Source organism: Typopeltis vanoorti, chromosome 21, assembly GCF_054136105.1.
Source record: "Typopeltis vanoorti isolate ZY-2024b chromosome 21, IOZ_Tvanoo_1.0, whole genome shotgun sequence".
NCBI lineage: Eukaryota > Metazoa > Arthropoda > Arachnida > Uropygi > Thelyphonidae > Typopeltis > Typopeltis vanoorti.
The window spans coordinates 99,383,553-99,402,184 of NC_143569.1; the positions used below are offsets into that span (position 1 = coordinate 99,383,553).

At 40.0% G+C, this 18,632-nt stretch overlaps 1 protein-coding gene across 2 annotated transcripts in view; it reads left to right on the forward strand.

Annotated features, from left to right (window-relative positions):
* The window catches only part of AGBE (1,4-alpha-glucan-branching enzyme), a 380,299-nt gene that overhangs the window by 34,427 nt on the left and 327,240 nt on the right, over positions 1–18,632 (forward strand). For both annotated transcript variants that reach the window (XM_090411694.1, XM_090411693.1), the window contains exon 3: positions 5,745–5,860. In XM_090411694.1, the coding sequence (XP_090267820.1) occupies positions 5,745–5,860 (116 nt within the window). The remainder of the gene's footprint in view (positions 1–5,744; positions 5,861–18,632) is intronic.

Consider the following 18,632-nt stretch of genomic DNA (forward strand, 5'->3'; position numbering starts at 1 on the left):
TATAATTAATTATTCCTAGAATAACTTATCTCAATCAGGAGCTTTTCTTAGTCACATCCACACTACTTTGTTCACTAGCACCCTCCACGTTTGTTTTAGGGATTTTGCTGTTTAATCTGTAATTTAATAATATTAGGGAAGGTTTGAATGGGAACATTCAGTAGTTTGCAGATGGTGCAAGTGATGAACTATGCAGAGTAGAGCAGATGTTGTGACCTTAAAAGAAGACTTGAATAGACTGAGTGAATAGGCATAGGAGTAGGGATGCCAGCTCATTGTTGCAAAATGTAAGGTTTTAAAATTTAGAAAGCAAAATATGGAATGTAGGATTTACTCTTGGCGGAGATATATTGTTGGAGGTAGATGAAATAAGAGATACAAAATTAATGACGGAAAATCTCACGTAAAAAGATTTTTTTAATAGTATAATTTTCACCTGTGTCTCAGGCATCTTCAGTACATGTTAAGCTGAAATTGTACAATAACTGACAATTCCAATAAGCGCCACCTAAGTAGCTAGTGTAAGATAACTAAAAAGGTCAATAAAATTTCCTTAAAAAAAAAAAAAAAAAAAAAAACCTATATATATAATAAAAAGTTAGTACTTTACAAATCAGCTAATCTTTCCTATCTCCCATAAAGGGGATAGACGTAACCCATCAGATCTGTTTAAGTTAGAAGAGTTGAGTAAAGTTTCACATTCCTTTTTAAAGCCGTTCTATGAGGAAACAACTTTTTAGTGAAGGACTCTTGTCTTTTTCCAATGGATTCTTTGTCTGGTTAAGATGGCATGTTCTGCAAGTCCAGACTATTCAGGTTTAAGGTACTGAATATAAGACTGGTGTTCTTCTAGTTGAATAGAGTCAGATCTTCCTGTTTGTCCGAAATAAGATAAACCACAAGAGCAAGGAATCTGGTAGACACCTGGATAATTAAGATGTGGAAGCTTGTCCTTAGGAGAAATAAGAAAGGTGGACATTTTTCTGATCTGTCGAAAGGCAACAAAAATATTCAGTGGTTTTAAAACTTTTGCTATACATTTACTAATGCCGTGTACATAAGGGATAGGAATGCATGTTATTTCTTCTGTATTTGAAGAGGAATACATATTAAAACTACTCAAAGCTCTTTTGATGAAGGAATTCTTGTATCCATCAGATAGAAAGGAAGAAGTAATATATTGCTGTTCTTTCTGTAAGAGATCGTCTGAAGAACAAAAGGAGTTGGCCCGATGAACCAGTTTTTTTAATAGTTCCTGCCTTTCATCACCGTCTCAATCTCATCACCATCACTGGGATGGTGATGAGATTGAGCATGAATATAATGGCAGTATGAGTCTTCTTTCTATAGACTGAGAAATGTAGGTTAGCATCTGGTTGGCGAAGACTTAGAAGATCTAAAAAGGCTAACTGCTTATTTGATTCTATTTCAAGGGTAAACTGGATTCTTGGATGAAGTGCATTTAATTTAGTGAGAAACTGTTGAAGTTCATCAGAAGAGCCATTCCAAATAACAAAAATGTTATCAACATATCTGAACCAATGAGTAGGTCTGGGAGAAATGTTGTCAAAGATAGGTTTTTCGAAATAGCTAAAATAAGTTTTATCAACAAATTAAAGGAACAGCAATGGGCAATCCTCTTTCTCTTCCTATCTCCAACTTCTTTATGGAACATTTTGAAAAACGTATCTTTGACAACATTTCTCCCAGACCTACTCATTAGTTCAGATATGTCAATGACATTTTTGCTATTTGGAATGGTTCTTCTGATGAACTTCAACAGTTTCTCACTAAATTAAATGCACTTCATCCAAGAATCCAGTTTACCCTTGAAATAGAATCAAATAAGCAGTTAGCCTTTTTAGATCTTCTAAGTCTTCGCCAACCAGATGGTAATCTACATTTCTCAGTCTATAGAAAGAAGACTCATACTGCTATTATATTCATGCTCAATTTCATCACCATCCCAGTCAAAAGGCAGGAACTATTAAAACACTGGTTCATTGGGCCAACTCCTTTTGTTCTTCAGACGATCTCTTACAGAAAGAACAGCAATATATTACTTCTTCCTTTCTATCTGATGGATACAAGAATTCCTTCATCAAAAGAGCTTTGAGTAGTTTTAATATGTATTCCTCTTCAAATACAGAAGAAATAACATGCATTCCTATCCCTTATGTACACGGCATTAGTAAATGTATAGCAAAAGTTTTAAAACCACTGAATATTTTTGTTGCCTTTCAACTGGTTAGAAAAATGTCCACCTTTCTTACTTCTCCTAAGGACAAGCTTCCACATCTTAATTATCCAGGTGTCTACCAGATTCCTTGCTCTTGTGGATTATCTTATTTCAGACAAACCGGAAGATCTGCCTCTATTCGACTAACTAGAAGAACACCAGTCTTATATTCAGTACCTTTTAAACCTGAACAGTCTGGACTTGAAGAACATGCCATCTTAACCAGACATAGAGTCCATTTGAAAAAGACAAGAGTCCTTCACAAAAGTCGGTTCCTCATAGAAAACGACTTTAAAAAGAAACGTGAAACTTTACTCAACTCTTCTAACTTAAACAGATCTGATGGGTTATGTCTATTCCCTTTATGGGGAGATAATACTTTACAAATCAGCTAATCTTTTCTAACATTTTATTGTATATATAGTTTTTTAGGAAATTTTATTGACCTTTTTAGTTATCTTACACTAGCTACTACTTAGGGACACTTTTTTGGAATTGTCAGTTATTGTTTAATTTCAGCTTAAGATATATTGAAAGATGAAAAATTATACTATTAAAAAAATCTTTTTACGTGAGATTTTTCATCATTAATTTTGTATTTATATGTCTACTCACGGTTCTTTACTTAGAGAAATAAGAGATCTTTGGAGGATGGTGGATAAAGATCTGAAATTTAGAGGACATATTGGCAAATTTGTGAGGGCAACACAACTAATTCTGGGAATGATGTGGAGGACACTCACTTGTAGAAGTAAGGAGATTCTGGTTCCATTCTATAAGTCCATATATTATTATTATTATTATTATTACGGGCAACTCCAGGGAGTCATTAGACTCATCGAGGGAGGCCCCAAATCATTTTCATCACAACTATTCGACATTCATACAGTATCTATCATACCTCGCCTTAAACTCATTCACTGTCACAGCATCCACCACAGACTCAGGGAGCGCATTCCACTCATTCACTACTCTAAAAGTAAAGAACCCAGCTCTAACACCTTTACTAACCACACTTTTGCCCAGTTTCCATGGATGTCCCCTAGTCCTCCCACAACCAGCCCTGTTCTCAAAAATATCTTCTGAATTAATTTTATAGAAACCCTTCAGTAATTTGAATGTCTCAATCATATCTCCCCTCCTCCGCCTATCAACCAATTTTTGCAACCCACAAATCCTCAACCTGTTCTCATACGGTTCATTCCACAGACCTGCTATCATCTTGGTCACTCGCCTCTGGATCCTCTCCACCTCCTCCCCATCAAGAAGAAACCTAGGTGACCAAATCTGAGCACAGTAGTCGAGATGAGGTCTTATCAAGGCTCGATACAGAGGAACAATAACCTGCTTGTCTCTGTTTGTCAACGTATTCTTCAGCAACCAAGTGATTTGATGAGCTGATTTGGCCACTTTTGCAATGTGTCCCCTAAATTTCAATTCCTTATCCACCAACACTCCTAAATCTCGTGCCTCATCAATTTCCTGGAGCACAGTTCCACCAATGCAGTAAACTGCCTCCCATCTTTTCACCCCAAAATGCATAACCTTACATTTTGCCACATTAAATTGACATCCATTCTCCCTAGCCCAGACCTCCAATCTATCCAAATCATCCTGCAAAATTTTGACGTCATCTGCATTCACTATTGCCCTACCCAACTTTGCATCATCCGCAAACAAATGAACTGTTCCTCTCAGATCCTTTCCTATATCATTTATGAACAAATTAAACAGCAGTGGTCCAAGAACAGATCCTTGTGGTACACCACTAGTCACAGGCCGTCTTGTGGACTCTGCTCCTGAGTAAACCACTCTCTGATATCTCTCCGTCAACCACCCTCCTATCCATCTCACCAACCCTATGTCCATTCCCATATGCTGCAATTTACTGATTAGAATTCCATGTGGTATCCTGTCAAAGGCCTTAGCAAGGTCCAGCAGAATCACTGTAAACCCATTACCCTTATCCAGTTCAGCCGTCACTGTGTTATAATACGTGAGCAAGTTACTGAGGCATGACCTACCCTTCACAAAACCATGCTGTCCCCGATACAGTATCCCATTTTCTTCTATCCAATCTTGTATTTTCCTCTTGACTATTTTCTCTAAGACCTTGATAATGATTCCTGTTATGCTGATTGGCCGGTAATTTTCAACAGCAGCCTTGGAACCACCTTTGTGCAGTGGAACTATTTTCCCCTCTTTCCACCCCCTTGGGACTGACCCAGTCCTGAGGCTCAAATTAAACATAATGGTCAAGGGCACTGACAATTCTTTTGCCGCTTCACATACGACACGAGCTGGTATACCATCCAATCCCACAGATGTATTGACATTGAGGTTCTGTAACAGACTAGTTACCTCTACCTCATTCATCACAATTCCAGTATAAGCTGTTGGTTCCTCCATTTCCGCAAGGCCACCACCTGGATGATATACTCTTGCAAAGTGCTCGCTCAGTAATTCCACAACATCGACTGATTCAGTTACCTCCCTACCCTCAGCATTTTTTAAGATCATTCTACCATGAGCATTTTTCCTTTTACTTGCAACATATTGAAAAAACTGTTTGGGATTCTCTTTAGCCTGCATGGCCAATTTCCTTTCGTAATCTGCTTTTGCTTTTCTTACCACCCTTGTTACCATCCTGGCCTGAGCTTTATACTGTTCATGCACCTGATGGTCACCCTTCTCCTTAAATTCCCTCCACAATTGTTTCAATATATGGACTACTGTGCACAGATTTGGTCCCCTGGTTTTCAAAATGATGAAGAGATGTTGGAGAGGGTCCAGATGCAATTGACCAAAATAGTTTCTGATCTCTGGAATGTTGAATATGAAGAAAGGTGATGAGATGATGCAGTTTGTAGAATCTAGTGGATAGAAGAAAGAGGGGTGATATGATAGAGATGCAAAAGTTAGTAAGAGGTTGTTGTAGGATTAATGTTGAAGAGGTTTTTCATAAAATAGTGAGAGATTGGGGTAGAACAAGAGGTCATCTCTGGAATCTATTCAAGAAGAGTGTGAACGGGGAGGGGTGAGAAGCAGGTTTTTGCTTTGAGAGCTGTGAATGATAGAAATGCATTGTTTGAGAGCATTGTGTCTGCAGAGAATTTAAATGTGCTTAAGGCATGATATGATGAGCTGTATTACCAAAGGGACCTCCTCAATGAATCTCTGACTCCATTGGGGTCTTGGGATAATAATCATAATAAAACCCAGTGTAGTCAGTGTTTCCATGACTATTATTACTCATCCCAGACTCCCTTGGTTTTGAGATATATAAAACACTATATAACAACCTTTATTACAGGTTGCTTTCCACACACAAGACCTTCTCTGCTACCTTCCATTCTGGCAGCTCTAGTTTCTAAATCTTTTATAGAATTATGTAATCATTGAATAATTTATTCATTTATTGTACAGTTAAATTACATAAATTGTACTAAAAAATTACATAAATTTCATTTTTTAATTGTATATACTGATAACTCTTATCTTTTAGATGGCTGGAATCAAGTATCACATCCATATCGGAAACTAGAATATGGCAAATGGGAACTAGAAATTCCTCCAAATCCTGATGGCTCATGTGCAATTCCCCATGGCAGTAAAGTAAAAGTTAGTTGGTTTGCATTATTTTAAAATTATCTTTTCAAATGCCACTGCAACTTGTTACTACTGCTTTAAATGCATTGTTATTGGGTTGTTACATTTTAAATTCTTTGGACTATGGAAATATACATAGGATGAAGTAAAAGAATAATCTCTGAAGGCTAATAAAACATCAGGATATCTAAATTCAGCTATATATAGAAAAATAAAGATCTAACAAAAGAAATAAAAGTAAGAATATCTAAATCAGTAGTCTGACCAATATTGACGTATGCATATGAAACAACAAGAATAGAAACATCAAAAATACAACATGTAAATGCAACAAGTGAAATGAAAAAAATTAAAAAATTGGTTAAAAATGAAAAGATTTATGAAGAATGTCAACTACAACCCATAAAAGCATGGATAAAAAAGAGAAGATTAGAATAGAATCAACATGTTAATAGGATGGACCCAAAAAGAATAGTTAAACTAGCAAGAGACTGGAAACCAAATACAAAAAGACCAGTTGGTAAGCCAAGAAAGTGATGGAGAGACTGCTTGCATTGAAGTATTGGAGATGCAGCAAGAAGACATCAGTGTATTAGTACCACTGGGCTGTTATTAGAATCAGAATACTTGTTCGTATCTATCCAAGTTATTCAGGACTTTTTGATTTCTTTCTGGCTGAAGACCAGAGGATGCAAATTTATTATATATATATATATATATATATATATATATATATATATCTCCTCTTCTTAGCTATTCTTAGTGTGGTAAAGTGATCTGCATTGCTTGTTATCTATGTCATCTATGTAGAATGAGGAGAATGATGCCAGGAGGTCAGTGTGATCTTTGATGATGTTACATTATCATTATTATGTGAGAGGTGAAAAGCATGAAAGAGCTGAAATTACACTAGATGATGTTGTCAAAGAACCAGAAGGCATTGCTGCTTTTGTAGGAGGCAAGTTTTCTACACTTGGTTTATTCAGAGTTGGATTTGATTTTTTTTTTTTAAGCTGTAATGGGCTGAGTATGAAGCTGGAGTTTTTTCTTGACTGCTTGTGGCATATTGAATGTTTGATTTGGACTGCATTGCCACAGTGTTTAGTGAATCAAAGCTTGGATAGTAGTTAGGGGACCTTCTTATTGAGAAGGTGTTCGGATCAGGAGAGCAGAAGCTACATCAGCTCACAAATCTCTTTGCTGATTTTGATTATGGCTGAAGTTACGAAGTCTATGAGGCCACTGTGTTATGCCTGTAGATTGCATGTGTCCTTCTGGCCACTTTGCCTGTTTTGTGGGATGAAAAACCCAAGTTTACTTGGAAGAGCTACATCACTAACCAAGAAGGAAGAGCAAAAGTCACAAAAATCATCCTATTTAGAAGTTGAGGACATGAGACTAAGAGTGGCTTGGAAAATGATTTCCTTAGAAAGGAAAGCAAACCTGGATGAGGTTATGGCCTGGATTACCACGAGGAGGAGAGTTGACGTCTGCAGTATATTTGGAGTGATATCACCTGACTTATCACTTATTCTTTTGTCCTATCACCTACTCTTTCTCCTGTTCATATATAGCCTCCTACTCATCATCACTGCTATTCCTATCGACAGCTCTGCAGACAACAGTACTCTCTACTCATCCTGCTCATTTGACAAATCATGCATTACTCTGATATCCCAGGCAACAAGATCATCCACAACCAGATCACTGAACAACTATGTCATGCTCAATGCTGCCAAAATGCAGTCTTGACTTTTTTCTTGCAAGAGAAATCTCAGCTCACCTACCCTTACCTGCAGTAATACACAAATCACTAGATAAGATTAGATCTCTCTCGGACTGTTTACGTCCAGTCTTTCCTGGCATAAACACATGGTGACTAGGTTTTTTGGAAGCCACCCTCTTTAATTCAAGAGGCTATTTTATACCTATATTACTTATTTACAAGAAAGCACAAGGCATAGGTAATATTATTTATTTGTCTAGAAGGCCAGGTATTTTGGTCTGAAACTTTGACTATCTTCGGTGGTGCCAGTGACAATCGATACAAGGTAGAATGTAAACAATGGATTCTTTAAAACAAAAAGAGCCACTTGATGTTATACTTACAACAGTGTAATGTTATAACTGAGGAAACATAGGTTAATCATCACTCTAAAAAGAAAAAAAAAAAAGAAATTAGTTTCACGAGTATTTAGGCCTTGCTTCACCACTCGAACTTGAATTGGAATGACTGCCTATCTTTATTAAAAATATGGGAAAGTATTATTAGAACAACACATAATTAATTATTTTGTTTTTTACAGTTATGATTAACCTTTGTTTCCTCAGTCATAACATTATGCTGTTGTAAGAGTAACATGCACCTCTTTCTGTTTCAAACAATCCCTTGTATTTGTTCTACCTTGTAATCAACTGTCACCGCCACCAAAGATGGTCTGTAAATTTCAGACCCGAAACAAGCAATCCCTCGATTAATGCATCTCTGATTAGTGCGTTTTCAATTAGTGTCATTTTTTTTTCTACACCCAAATGTAATTAATGAGCCTCTAAAATTCAATTAGGGTGTCTATATACATCTTAAAAATAAGTGTTACAGATTTTAAAAATTTTCTATCTATACATTTTTTTATGACTAATTATTTAAAAAAAATCATCACGAGGATGAAATTATTTAGTTACCAATTTAAAATATTTTACAAAGTTATTTTTTAATGGCATAGAGACTATTTCCATTGGTAGTGACCCTTCCCATGATGCATAGCATTATACATACCTGTAAGGATATGTGCTTTCATTATGGAATACTAAGGCAAGTGATATGAAGTCATTAGCTTCAATATACGAGTTGCCCTAGTCCTGAAAATAGTTCAGGTGCAAACTTTGTTTGCTTACATATAATAAATTTAGTTTAATCCTTTATCCAAGTGTGAGCAAACAAAATTTGCACCTGAAAGTATCTTCAGGACTGGGTTAAGGTGGTACAACACCAGGGCAACTCGTTGCAAAGGTGGAGCAAGTACCAACACTCCTATCTCAGTATCTCCTATAATGCAAAACACATCTCCTTGCGGATATGTCTAATGTTATGCATTAAGGGAAGGGCCACTACCCAGACTAGTTTTGACGTTTATTGAGGTTCATGGGAGTTCATGTCTCTCATCATTGGCCTTTGGAGAATAAAGCATGCTGAGGGTCAGCAGACAGTAAGATAGAGTAGGATAGTAGGAGGTAAAAGAGGCCTCAGTCAACCTGTTTAGCCATATTAGGCTAATTGGTCTGTAACACATAATCTCCATTTATCTGTTCAGAAAAAAAAAGGTTAAACATAGACTTTTGTCTAGAGTTCGCATATGATTTTATCCAAATTAATAATTTACTAAATATAATATCATTATTTGTATTCCTGGTAATTAAATTTTACTGCTGTTATTGAGAAACTGAGGACTTATGGTCCGGGCTAAATATACAAATTGATCATAGAGGTCGAACTTAGGGTCCGGAGTGAAAAGATAAAAAAAAAAGTTTTTTTTTTTTTGAATACATTTAAAATATAAATTTTATTATTTAAATTTAAAAAAAAAATTCAAATAATAAAATAACAGGACTTAAGGTCCAGTGAGTTGAAATGAATAGGGACTTATAGACCTGGTACCATTGGGACTTAGAATGGGGTAGAGACTGGCCCGGGAGATGCCGCTCGCGAGGAGCGGCACCGCCTCGCTGTAAGCCTTCGCAACCTGGGTTCTCAGCTCTACCCCCCTTATTTGGAGTAAAAGAAACCGTGCCAGCGAAAGCTTTATGGCTAAGGAAGACAGAGCGGTTATTCTTTTTCTTAGGGTGTGTGTGTGGGGGGGGTCGGTGGGGTTTTGTGGGTTCTAAAGAGATATACAGGGCTTGATGCGTCCCTGTATAAGAAAGCATATTGTCGGTGGTTTGCAGTATTGATTCACAAATTTAAAATCTCCTAGTAAGTGCCTTTCTTGCGCAAGAAATTTGGGTAGGTAGAAAAAGAAACCTTTCCTTATTCTTGCATACATTAAATTTGCGTCTCGTACCTGGGATTTTTTCCGTACCTTCCAAATGTGATATTTTAACACGTTGATTAGGAAGATAGCGAACTTTTGGGTTTTTTGGACTGGTGGGGAGAATTGTAGCCGTACGACCTCTTCTACTGTCAGCATGGGGATTCCCAATGCTGTGCTGAGTCTCTGCCAGATGCTTTGGGCTGGTGGGCAAAAATAAAAGAAATGGTCCACCGTTTCCATGTCCCGGCAGACATCGCAGAAGGGGTCGTACAGGCTAGGTACATACCGGGATTTCACCTGTTTGCCGCCCGTAGGCTATTCTCCAGGCTAGATCCCGATTAAAAGGCTGTCCCCAGCTGTTTTTGATATTTCTGAAGAGAATTTCATTATTTGTCCTGAGATTGGGTGTTATCACGCCTGGAAAGTTGGAAGAAATCCCAGTATACTGCTTTGGGTTTGTGTGTGAGGATTGCTATTCCTCTGTCTCTGAGTGTTGTGATCGATTTAACTAATGTACGGTACCACTTGGGCACCCCCCCTTGAGCGGGATCCAGCATAGTCCGTGATCCCAAAGAGGGGAAGGAAAAGCCCTATAAAGTATCTAATTAGCAAGCCAGAAATGTGGTTGGAGTTTAAGGCCTTCCGTACGGTTTTGAACGTGTTTGCTTGTAGCAAGCTTTTGTGATCAGGCAGAGCGTAACCCCCCTTCTTCCTGTTTGAGTTGTAGGTATTCTTTCTTTACTTCGTGTTTTCTCCCATTCCAGAAGAAATCAATGAGTTCTTTTGATAATTTATTTTCTTGTGACAGTGTGATGCCTGTGATGTTGACAGTGTGCATCAGCATTGGGGTGACGATTGTTCTTATTACTGTCGCTCTGCCGTAAAAGGAGAAAAAGGTTGGTTTGAACAGCCTTATCCTCTCCCTGCTTGTCTCCTGCAATTTTTGGATTGGTAGTGCTAGGGTGTCTGAAAAAGGCACGCCTAGTATTGTTAGGGGGCTGTGTCTGTAGCGTTAAACCATAGGGAAGTCCGGTGCTATGGAAATTTCCAAAACTTTTGATTTTAGTTTTTTTGTGCGTTAACGCGAAGACCACTGACTATGCTGAACTTTTGCAGTATGTGCAGATAGATATAGATGGACTCAGAATCTCTGAGTGTGGCCACTACATCGTCCGCATATGCTACTATTTTACATTGTCTGGAGACTTAGGGCAGTGGAATACCATTAATTGCAGGGGGGGTGTTATCAGTTCTTTTGATTAGGGGTTCTAATACTAGGGAGAAGAGGAGGGGGCTTAGCAGGCAGCCTTGCCTAACCCCTCTCTTTATGCGGATTGGTTCTGCCAGAAACCCATTAATAGATAGTTGGGTCGTGGCTTCCGCGTACATGTTTTTAATTGTATGCCGAAGTCTCGGGCCCAAGCCTGTTTTTTGTAGGATGTTCTGCAAGTACCTGTGGTTGATGCTGTCAAACGCTTTCTCCAGGTCGGTGGAGAGAAGTGCCAGGGGGTATTTTTTTTCCTTAGCCAGTCTGATCAAGTCTCTTAACAAGAAGAGATTGAGTTCCATAGATCTACCGGGGATCCCGTAGACCTGTGAGCTTGTTATTATATTTTCGATACCGCCCTTAAGGCATGTGCAGATAATTTTTGCAAAGATCTTATAGTCTAAATTGGTTAAGGAGATTGAACGCCAGTTATTCGACAAAGTCCGATCTCGGTCTTTCTTGGGGATAAATATGGTATAGCTCTTAATGAATTCCTCGGGGATGTTTCCCGAAGTGAGGAATTCGTTAAAGATGTTTATTAATACTGCCACTGCAAATTCCCAGATAGATCTATAGAATTCTATCCCCAGTCCGTCTGGCCCTGGGGTCTTCTTTGTTTTCATTGTTTTGCACGTAGCCTTTATTTCGGCTGCAGTTATCGGCCTGTCATGCAGGGCACTGAGATGATCGGGAAAACGTGTTGCGTCCCACTCACTGAAGTCATCTGTGCACTGCTGATCAGAGATGCCGATATACTGCTGATGAAAGTGACGGAGTATTTCGTGGGATGAGTGTAGAATCTGGCCCTTCTCTTTGATCTGGTAAATTGTTTTCTCGTCATTAGCTGCCACCCGTTGTTGGTTGTAGAATGCGGCGGAAGGTGTTTCCAAATTTCTGAGATAGTCTCGTTCGAAAATCGAGGTCCTCGACTCTACTGCCGCTCTTGCTGCAGCTCTATTTCTACTTGCTTGATAAGATGTCCGCAGGGAACTCTGTTCGTTTGTCCGGTACCAGCCGAGTTCCCTGTAGAGATCCCTCAGCCGTTTGCGTTGTTGGTAGGCCCTTTCGTGCTCGCATTTTTGGAACAGTTCCCTAGCCTGCCACTTGAAGCTCAGCCAGTTTTCCCAGTCCCAGTTGGTATTTGTCCATCTGTCACAGAGGTTCTGTAGCTGGTCGCTAAAAAGACTGGGAAAGGTGGGAGGAAGCCTCCAAGGCCCTCTGGCTGTTTCCATAACCTCCGGGAGCGTGATTTTGAGTATGACCATTTTGTGGTCAGTTGTCATGTTGTGCACTGTGGTGTGACGTATCCTCTGAACATATTGTTCCAAGTTTTGGGACACATACACCCTGTCTAGTCTTGTTGCTATCTGGCCGCGGCACCACGTAGTTTCTACTTTGGAGGGGTTATTCCGCCTCCAGATATCGACGAGATCAAAATTAATACAGCATCGTTTTAAAGCGGCAATGCCGCCAGTTCCGGTGTTTGGATTCCCACCGATTTTGTCTAGACGTGTGTCTTCCACACAGTTCCAGTCTCCTGCAACTATTAGGTGTTCCGCTCCCAGGAGATAGTTTTCAAGGGCAGAGAAGAGACCAATTCTGTGGTATGGATTGTTTGGGGCGTAAACTGCAGCAAGTCAGATGGTACGGCCACCATACTTCCAGTTCACCGTTACTAGGCATCCTGTGGCGTCTTTTTGGACGTTGAAGAACCCCCCCCCGCGATCGGGGGGCGAATTAGTATCCCCACCCCCTCGCGAGTGAGCGTCCCCGAAGCACCAGTAGCTGGTGACTGGATAGCTTCTCGAGAAGTTCTCCACGTCCCAGTGCTTATAGAAATGGGTTTCTTGTATCAGGAGGATATTGATTTTGTGTGTTAACATTAGCCTCCAGACAGCGCTTTGCGCAAAGGGGTTGCATAGTCCGTTTAGTGTTTAATGTGCGATTTTAACTTCCATGTTGGTGTTAGTATGAGGGGGGGTGCATTACCTGTTGGTTGTTCTATGCAGGCCGGTGCTGGTTGCACTTTCAGCACCTGAGTCAATGACGAGCCTGTTTGGGGAGTCCCTCTCCCCTTCGTCTTCAGAGTCCATTTCGTGGACTTGTGGTTCTGCCGGTTGATCCCTTACTAGGGATAGGCTCTCTAGCATTGTTACGTCATTGTTGAGGGGCTTTGTGCCTATTGTTTGACGTCGACCTGTAGTATGAGTATACTCTGTCTCGTCCTCCGATGACATCAGGCTGCTTTGTTTCACTTTTTTCTTTTCTTCTGATTCTGTTTCTCTTGTGCGCTTTGTTGGGGCGCTGGGTGTGACTTCTTCCTCTTTCCTGCACGTTTCATGGTTTGCCACTTTGATGCTGGCGATGTTGTCCTGCGTGTGGCGGCTTGCCTTGGGTATCTTTTGGGTTTTTGTGGAGGTTGTGCTTTCCGTTGATGCTCCCTTTTCAGCTTGTTGGCAGAGCTCCGGAAAATCGCTCCTTGCTACTGTCTCAGGCTTCCCGATGGGTGCAGCCCTAATCGGTGTTATGGTCCCTCCAGTTGCTTCTGAGTGTCCTGTTTGGGCATGTGTCCACTTTGTGGGTCAGATCCCCACACTTCAGACAAGGTTCCGTACAGCTTTCTATTTTATGTTTTGATGCTTTGCAATTTCTACATTGTATTCGAGGGCAATCTGCCCAAGGTGTTCCTCCGAGTTACATCTAAAGCACCTTCTTTTCACACCCGGGTAGTTGATCATTACCCTCGTTCCCCCCCAAAAAAACGAAGTTGGGGACTTCTTTTTTCATTTCAATCTGGATTTCGACGTCTCCTGTTTTCCATCCTTTATAGTCTGCGTGCTCAATTGCTTTAATCTCATGAATTTCCCCCCCATTGACTAAAGAATTTCTTGAATTCAGGTTCGTTCTCTAGGTATTCTAGTGGAAACCTGGTTATTTTTAGCGTTTTGCGTAGGCTCCCTATTAGAAACGGTCTGATTGTTTGTCTACAACAAATGAAATCCTCTAATAATTTCTTTTTTGTTTGTTCGTTTTTGACCACTATTTGGAATCTATTGTTCCTGTAAGGTATAAAACCGTATATATTTTCAGCCCCTACTGTTTCGATTAGAGCTCTCGCTAATGCCCGCTGATCTACGGGCTTCATGAGCTCGATACCGAGCGTCCTAGTTCTAAGCAAAAAATGCGACATGGTTACAGAAATTCCTGACTACTGGCTGTAGAAAGGGGATGTAAGGGAGGGAAAAATTGAGGAACGTTGGGCGTTCCTCGCCGCAAACAAAGCGATACCAGAATAGACCGATAAAACAGGCAATAAAAAGAAAAAAGGTCTTACCAAAGCTGGGGTACTACTGTGGAATCTGAGCATGGAGCTCTCTTTTCAGGCCATTGAAACTGGATCTTCTTGAGAGGTAAACGTCCACGTTTGGCCGGAGCTTTCTCGGGGGGTCCTTCGGAACTGTCGCTGGAATCCGCTGCATTCTGTCGATGTCAGGTCTCATCAGTGGGAGCCAGGCCCAAGTGGAGATATCAGGCAGAAGCATTAGCAGGTCATCTCCATCTATAGGAATTGCCAATTGGTGTGCCATCCTTTTTTAATAATTTACTCTGGATTTAGAGAAAGATGTTGAAAGTTTATTTTTCACTTGGTTAGAGTATAATAAATTTAGTTTAATCCTTTATCCAAGTGTGAGCAAACAAAGTTTGCGCCTGAAAGTATCTTCAGGACTGGGTTAAGGTGGTACAACACCAGGGCAACTCGTTGCAAAGGTGGAGCAAGCTACCAACTTTCCTATCTCAGTATCTCCTATAATGCAAAACACATCTCCTTGCAGATATGTCTAATGTTATGCATTAAGGGAAGGGCCACTACCCAGACTAGTTTCTACCTTTATTGAGGTAGAATGGGAGTTCCTATCTCATCATCATTGGCCTCTTTAGAGTCAAAAAGTTGTATTGAGAGCCAGCTTTGATAGTAAGAGAGGAGTAGAAAAGATAGAGTAGATAGTAGTAGGTAGTTAAAGAGGCCTCAGTCGATCTACTTGGCCTTACTCGAAAGTCAGTGCCAAGCAGATCTCTGACATTTCCTCCCTCCATCCATTCTTTTCTGCTTTCCCCGGTCAGTCACCTCTTCAGGTGTCTGTCCAAGGAAATTGGGGAAAAACAAATGCAGGAGGACACACCTAAATTAAAAAGCATAGGAACTAAGACACACAGAAACAACAAAGGAGCTAGAACACGCATAAACAGAACAAAAAAAAAAAAGTCGGTGAATCAACAGAAAAGTACTGCAAGAACGGGGGAAGAGCCTGGCCCGAGTGATGCAGTCCGCAAGGAGCCGCACCGCCTCGCTGTAAGCCTTCGCCGCTCAGGTTCTCAGGTCTGCCTCCTATGTGGATTAAGCGTGAACATACAGAAACAGAATCAAGAAACTTAGAAGGGGCTTTTTTTTTTATTTTTTAGATCCTATTTGCCCTGCTATTTTTTATCGCTACCTCGTAGTCTTTTACCACGTTTTCCATCACTGTGAGTACATGTACTGACTCTTCATCATTTAGTTTCCATATTCTCTTCAAGCTTTCATTCCATTTCGCTCGGTGGTAACTGACGTTCCCAAACTTGAGCCATATTTTAAGACTCTCTAGCTCACCTTCACATTGCAAAGCAGCGTCTCCTTTTTCCTGTAGAGCTGTGTGGACTTTGTTTCTTATCTCGGGTTTATCCCTAAGATAGAATAGGATTCGTTTTGTTACATTTGAGTTCTCATATAGGGGTTCTTTTCCTTTTACCGGTTTTGTAATGGGGTGAGAAGAACCGGTGTTTGTATCTACTGGTAAAGTTCTTTTTTCAAATTCCTTCATTATCCATGGGTATCTCTTTTCCAAATCTACTCGTGTCAGCGACTTCAATGTGTCACATAAGTGTTGTTTTTCTTCCTCTGTTAAGTCCAGGTGACCGTCCAGTTGATGGGGCTCGACCTTGGGAGTTCTCCCCACTCATATGGGGAGAACTCCTTTACATAGAGTTCTCCCCATATGAGTCTATTGCTCTTCTTAAAGAACAAGAAAGTTGGCTCTCCTTTTGTGGTCATTATCTGAAATAGTTTTTCTGCCGTTTTAAGAGATCCCTTAAAGTTCTTCAAAATGACAGAGCTGTTTGGGGTATTGCTTTTAACAAAGTCTGTTTCTTCCTTAGTTTCTGGATTGTTTCCTTGCTCTCTATCTTCTTCTTCTGATGAGGTTTCTTCCTCATTTTCTGTGTTGTTTCGCGTTATCTCATTTCCTTCCTCATCCTCATTTGAACTTGAGGCTTCTATTTGGCTTTCAGTGTCCTGTTTATTTCGTTTCATTTCTCCTTCTTCTTCCGGCGTGATGGGTGGTTTTGTTGTACTGGTATTGATTTCCATTTCCTCTGTTTCTGTGCTGTCATTGTTGCCTTCCGATTCAATGGTGTAAGATTTCTTAGTGTTCCATTTCTTTTTCTTCCTAATTGTGTTCCTCTCAGTTATTGCCTGATTTCCTAATGTAGTCGTTATGATAGCTGGTAGTTGGAGGGCTGGAAAGTCTTCTGATTCCGTTGTTTGTGGTTTGTTTACTGTTTGGCCAGTAGTTCGCGAGTCCTGTGATGCGAGTTTAGGACTGATTACTGGAATGGCCACTGGCGCAGGTGCTATGGAGCCTCCTGCTCTTTCTGCCAGTGTCCTGTTAGGACAAACGTCTATTCTGTGAGAAGTGTTCCCACATTTGCGGCATGGTGACTCACATTTATCCAATAGTGTTCTGTTGATAAGCAGTTGCGGCATTTCTTGTTTTTCGGGCAGTGAGCGCTAAGGTGGCCCAAAGCGGTGCACCGAAAACATTGTTTTCTTACGCCTGGGTAATTAATTATTACTCTTGCTGAGCCTAAAAAAATCAAGTTGGGGATTTCTGTTTTAATTTCAATTGAAATGCTCACTTCCCCTGATTTCCACTCTGGGATATCCGTGTCTTGTCCAATTGATACGTTTTGAACAATCCCCCACTTTGCGAAAATGGTTTTAATGCTTTCCTCCCCTTTCTCTAGATATTCGAGTGGAAACGTCAACTTTTACGGATTTTAAAATACTCCCAACTATGAAGGGTAGGTATTTTCTTCCTTCACATTCTATGCCTTTAAGGAGCGTTTCCCTTGTCTCTATATTGTTCGTTACTATTTGGAATCTTCCACCCCCCCATAAGGGGTAAGCCTGTAAATGCTTTCTGCTTTGGCAACTTTGAGAAGAGCTCTCACAAACGTCCCTTTGTCGATGTTTGGGTCAATTTCGATCCCGAGGGTACGAACTCTTGGCAAGAATTTCGACATTCTTTAAAAGCAAATACCTTACCAACGGAATAGCAAATTTCAGTCCCTGAAAGGAGATGACCTAAAATGGACCTGCACCGATTGGAACGAGGCTGCAAAAAATAAAAGCCAACAAAAGAAAAACTAGAAGGGTTCTTACCAAACAATACTGGAATAGGAGCTCTCTCGGGATCTGGTAACTGACCTTTATTGAGGTCTCTTCAGTGGGAGCCAGGCCCAAGTGGAGATATCAGGCAGAAGCATTAGCAGGTCATCTCCACCTATAGGAATTGCCAATTGGTGTGCCACCCTTTTTTAATAATTTACTCTGGATTTAGAGAAAGATGTTGACACCAATTGGCAATTCCTATAGGTGGAGATGACCTGCTAATGCTTCTGCCTGATATCTCCACTTGGGCCTGGCTCCCACTGAAGAGACCTCAATAAAGGTCGAAACTAGTCTGGGTAGTGGCCCTTCCCTTAATGCATAACATTAGACATATCCGCAAGGAGATGTGTTTTGCATTATAGGAGATACTGAGATAGGAGTGTTGGTACTTGCTCCACCTTTGCAACGAGTTGTCCTGGTGTTGTATCACCTTAACCCAGTCCTGAAGATACTTTCAGGCGCAAACTTTGTTTGCTCACACTTGGATAAAGGATTAAACTAAATTTATTATACTCTAACCATGTGAAAAATAAACTTTCAACATTTGTTTGCTTACGCTTGGATAAAGAATAAAACCAAGTATATAATTTCTTGGTATCTTTAATTTATACTATTTCCATGTACAGTATGTTCTCAATTTACTGCCAAAATTTGTCATCTGTGAATTACATAGCATTTTGCTGATCATGTCTCGTGCCTCCTTTGCAATTACTTCCCTTACTTTTTTATTTTAATGTATTTTCCTAACCTTTAATCATGAGTAAAAGAATTAGTGAGCAAAAAAAAGGGGAAGTATGAAAAAGATTTGAAAAGTAATCTCATTGGAAGAAAAACTTGAAATAATAGAGGAAAATGAAGAAGCGAGTCCAGAGTAAAGATAGGACAAAAACACAAGGGTGAATCAAGTTCATCATGCATGCAGATCACTTGAAATCAAAGTATTATAATGATTGAATTAGAGAGACTTCTTTCTACATGGATCGGAGATTGTAACCAAAAACT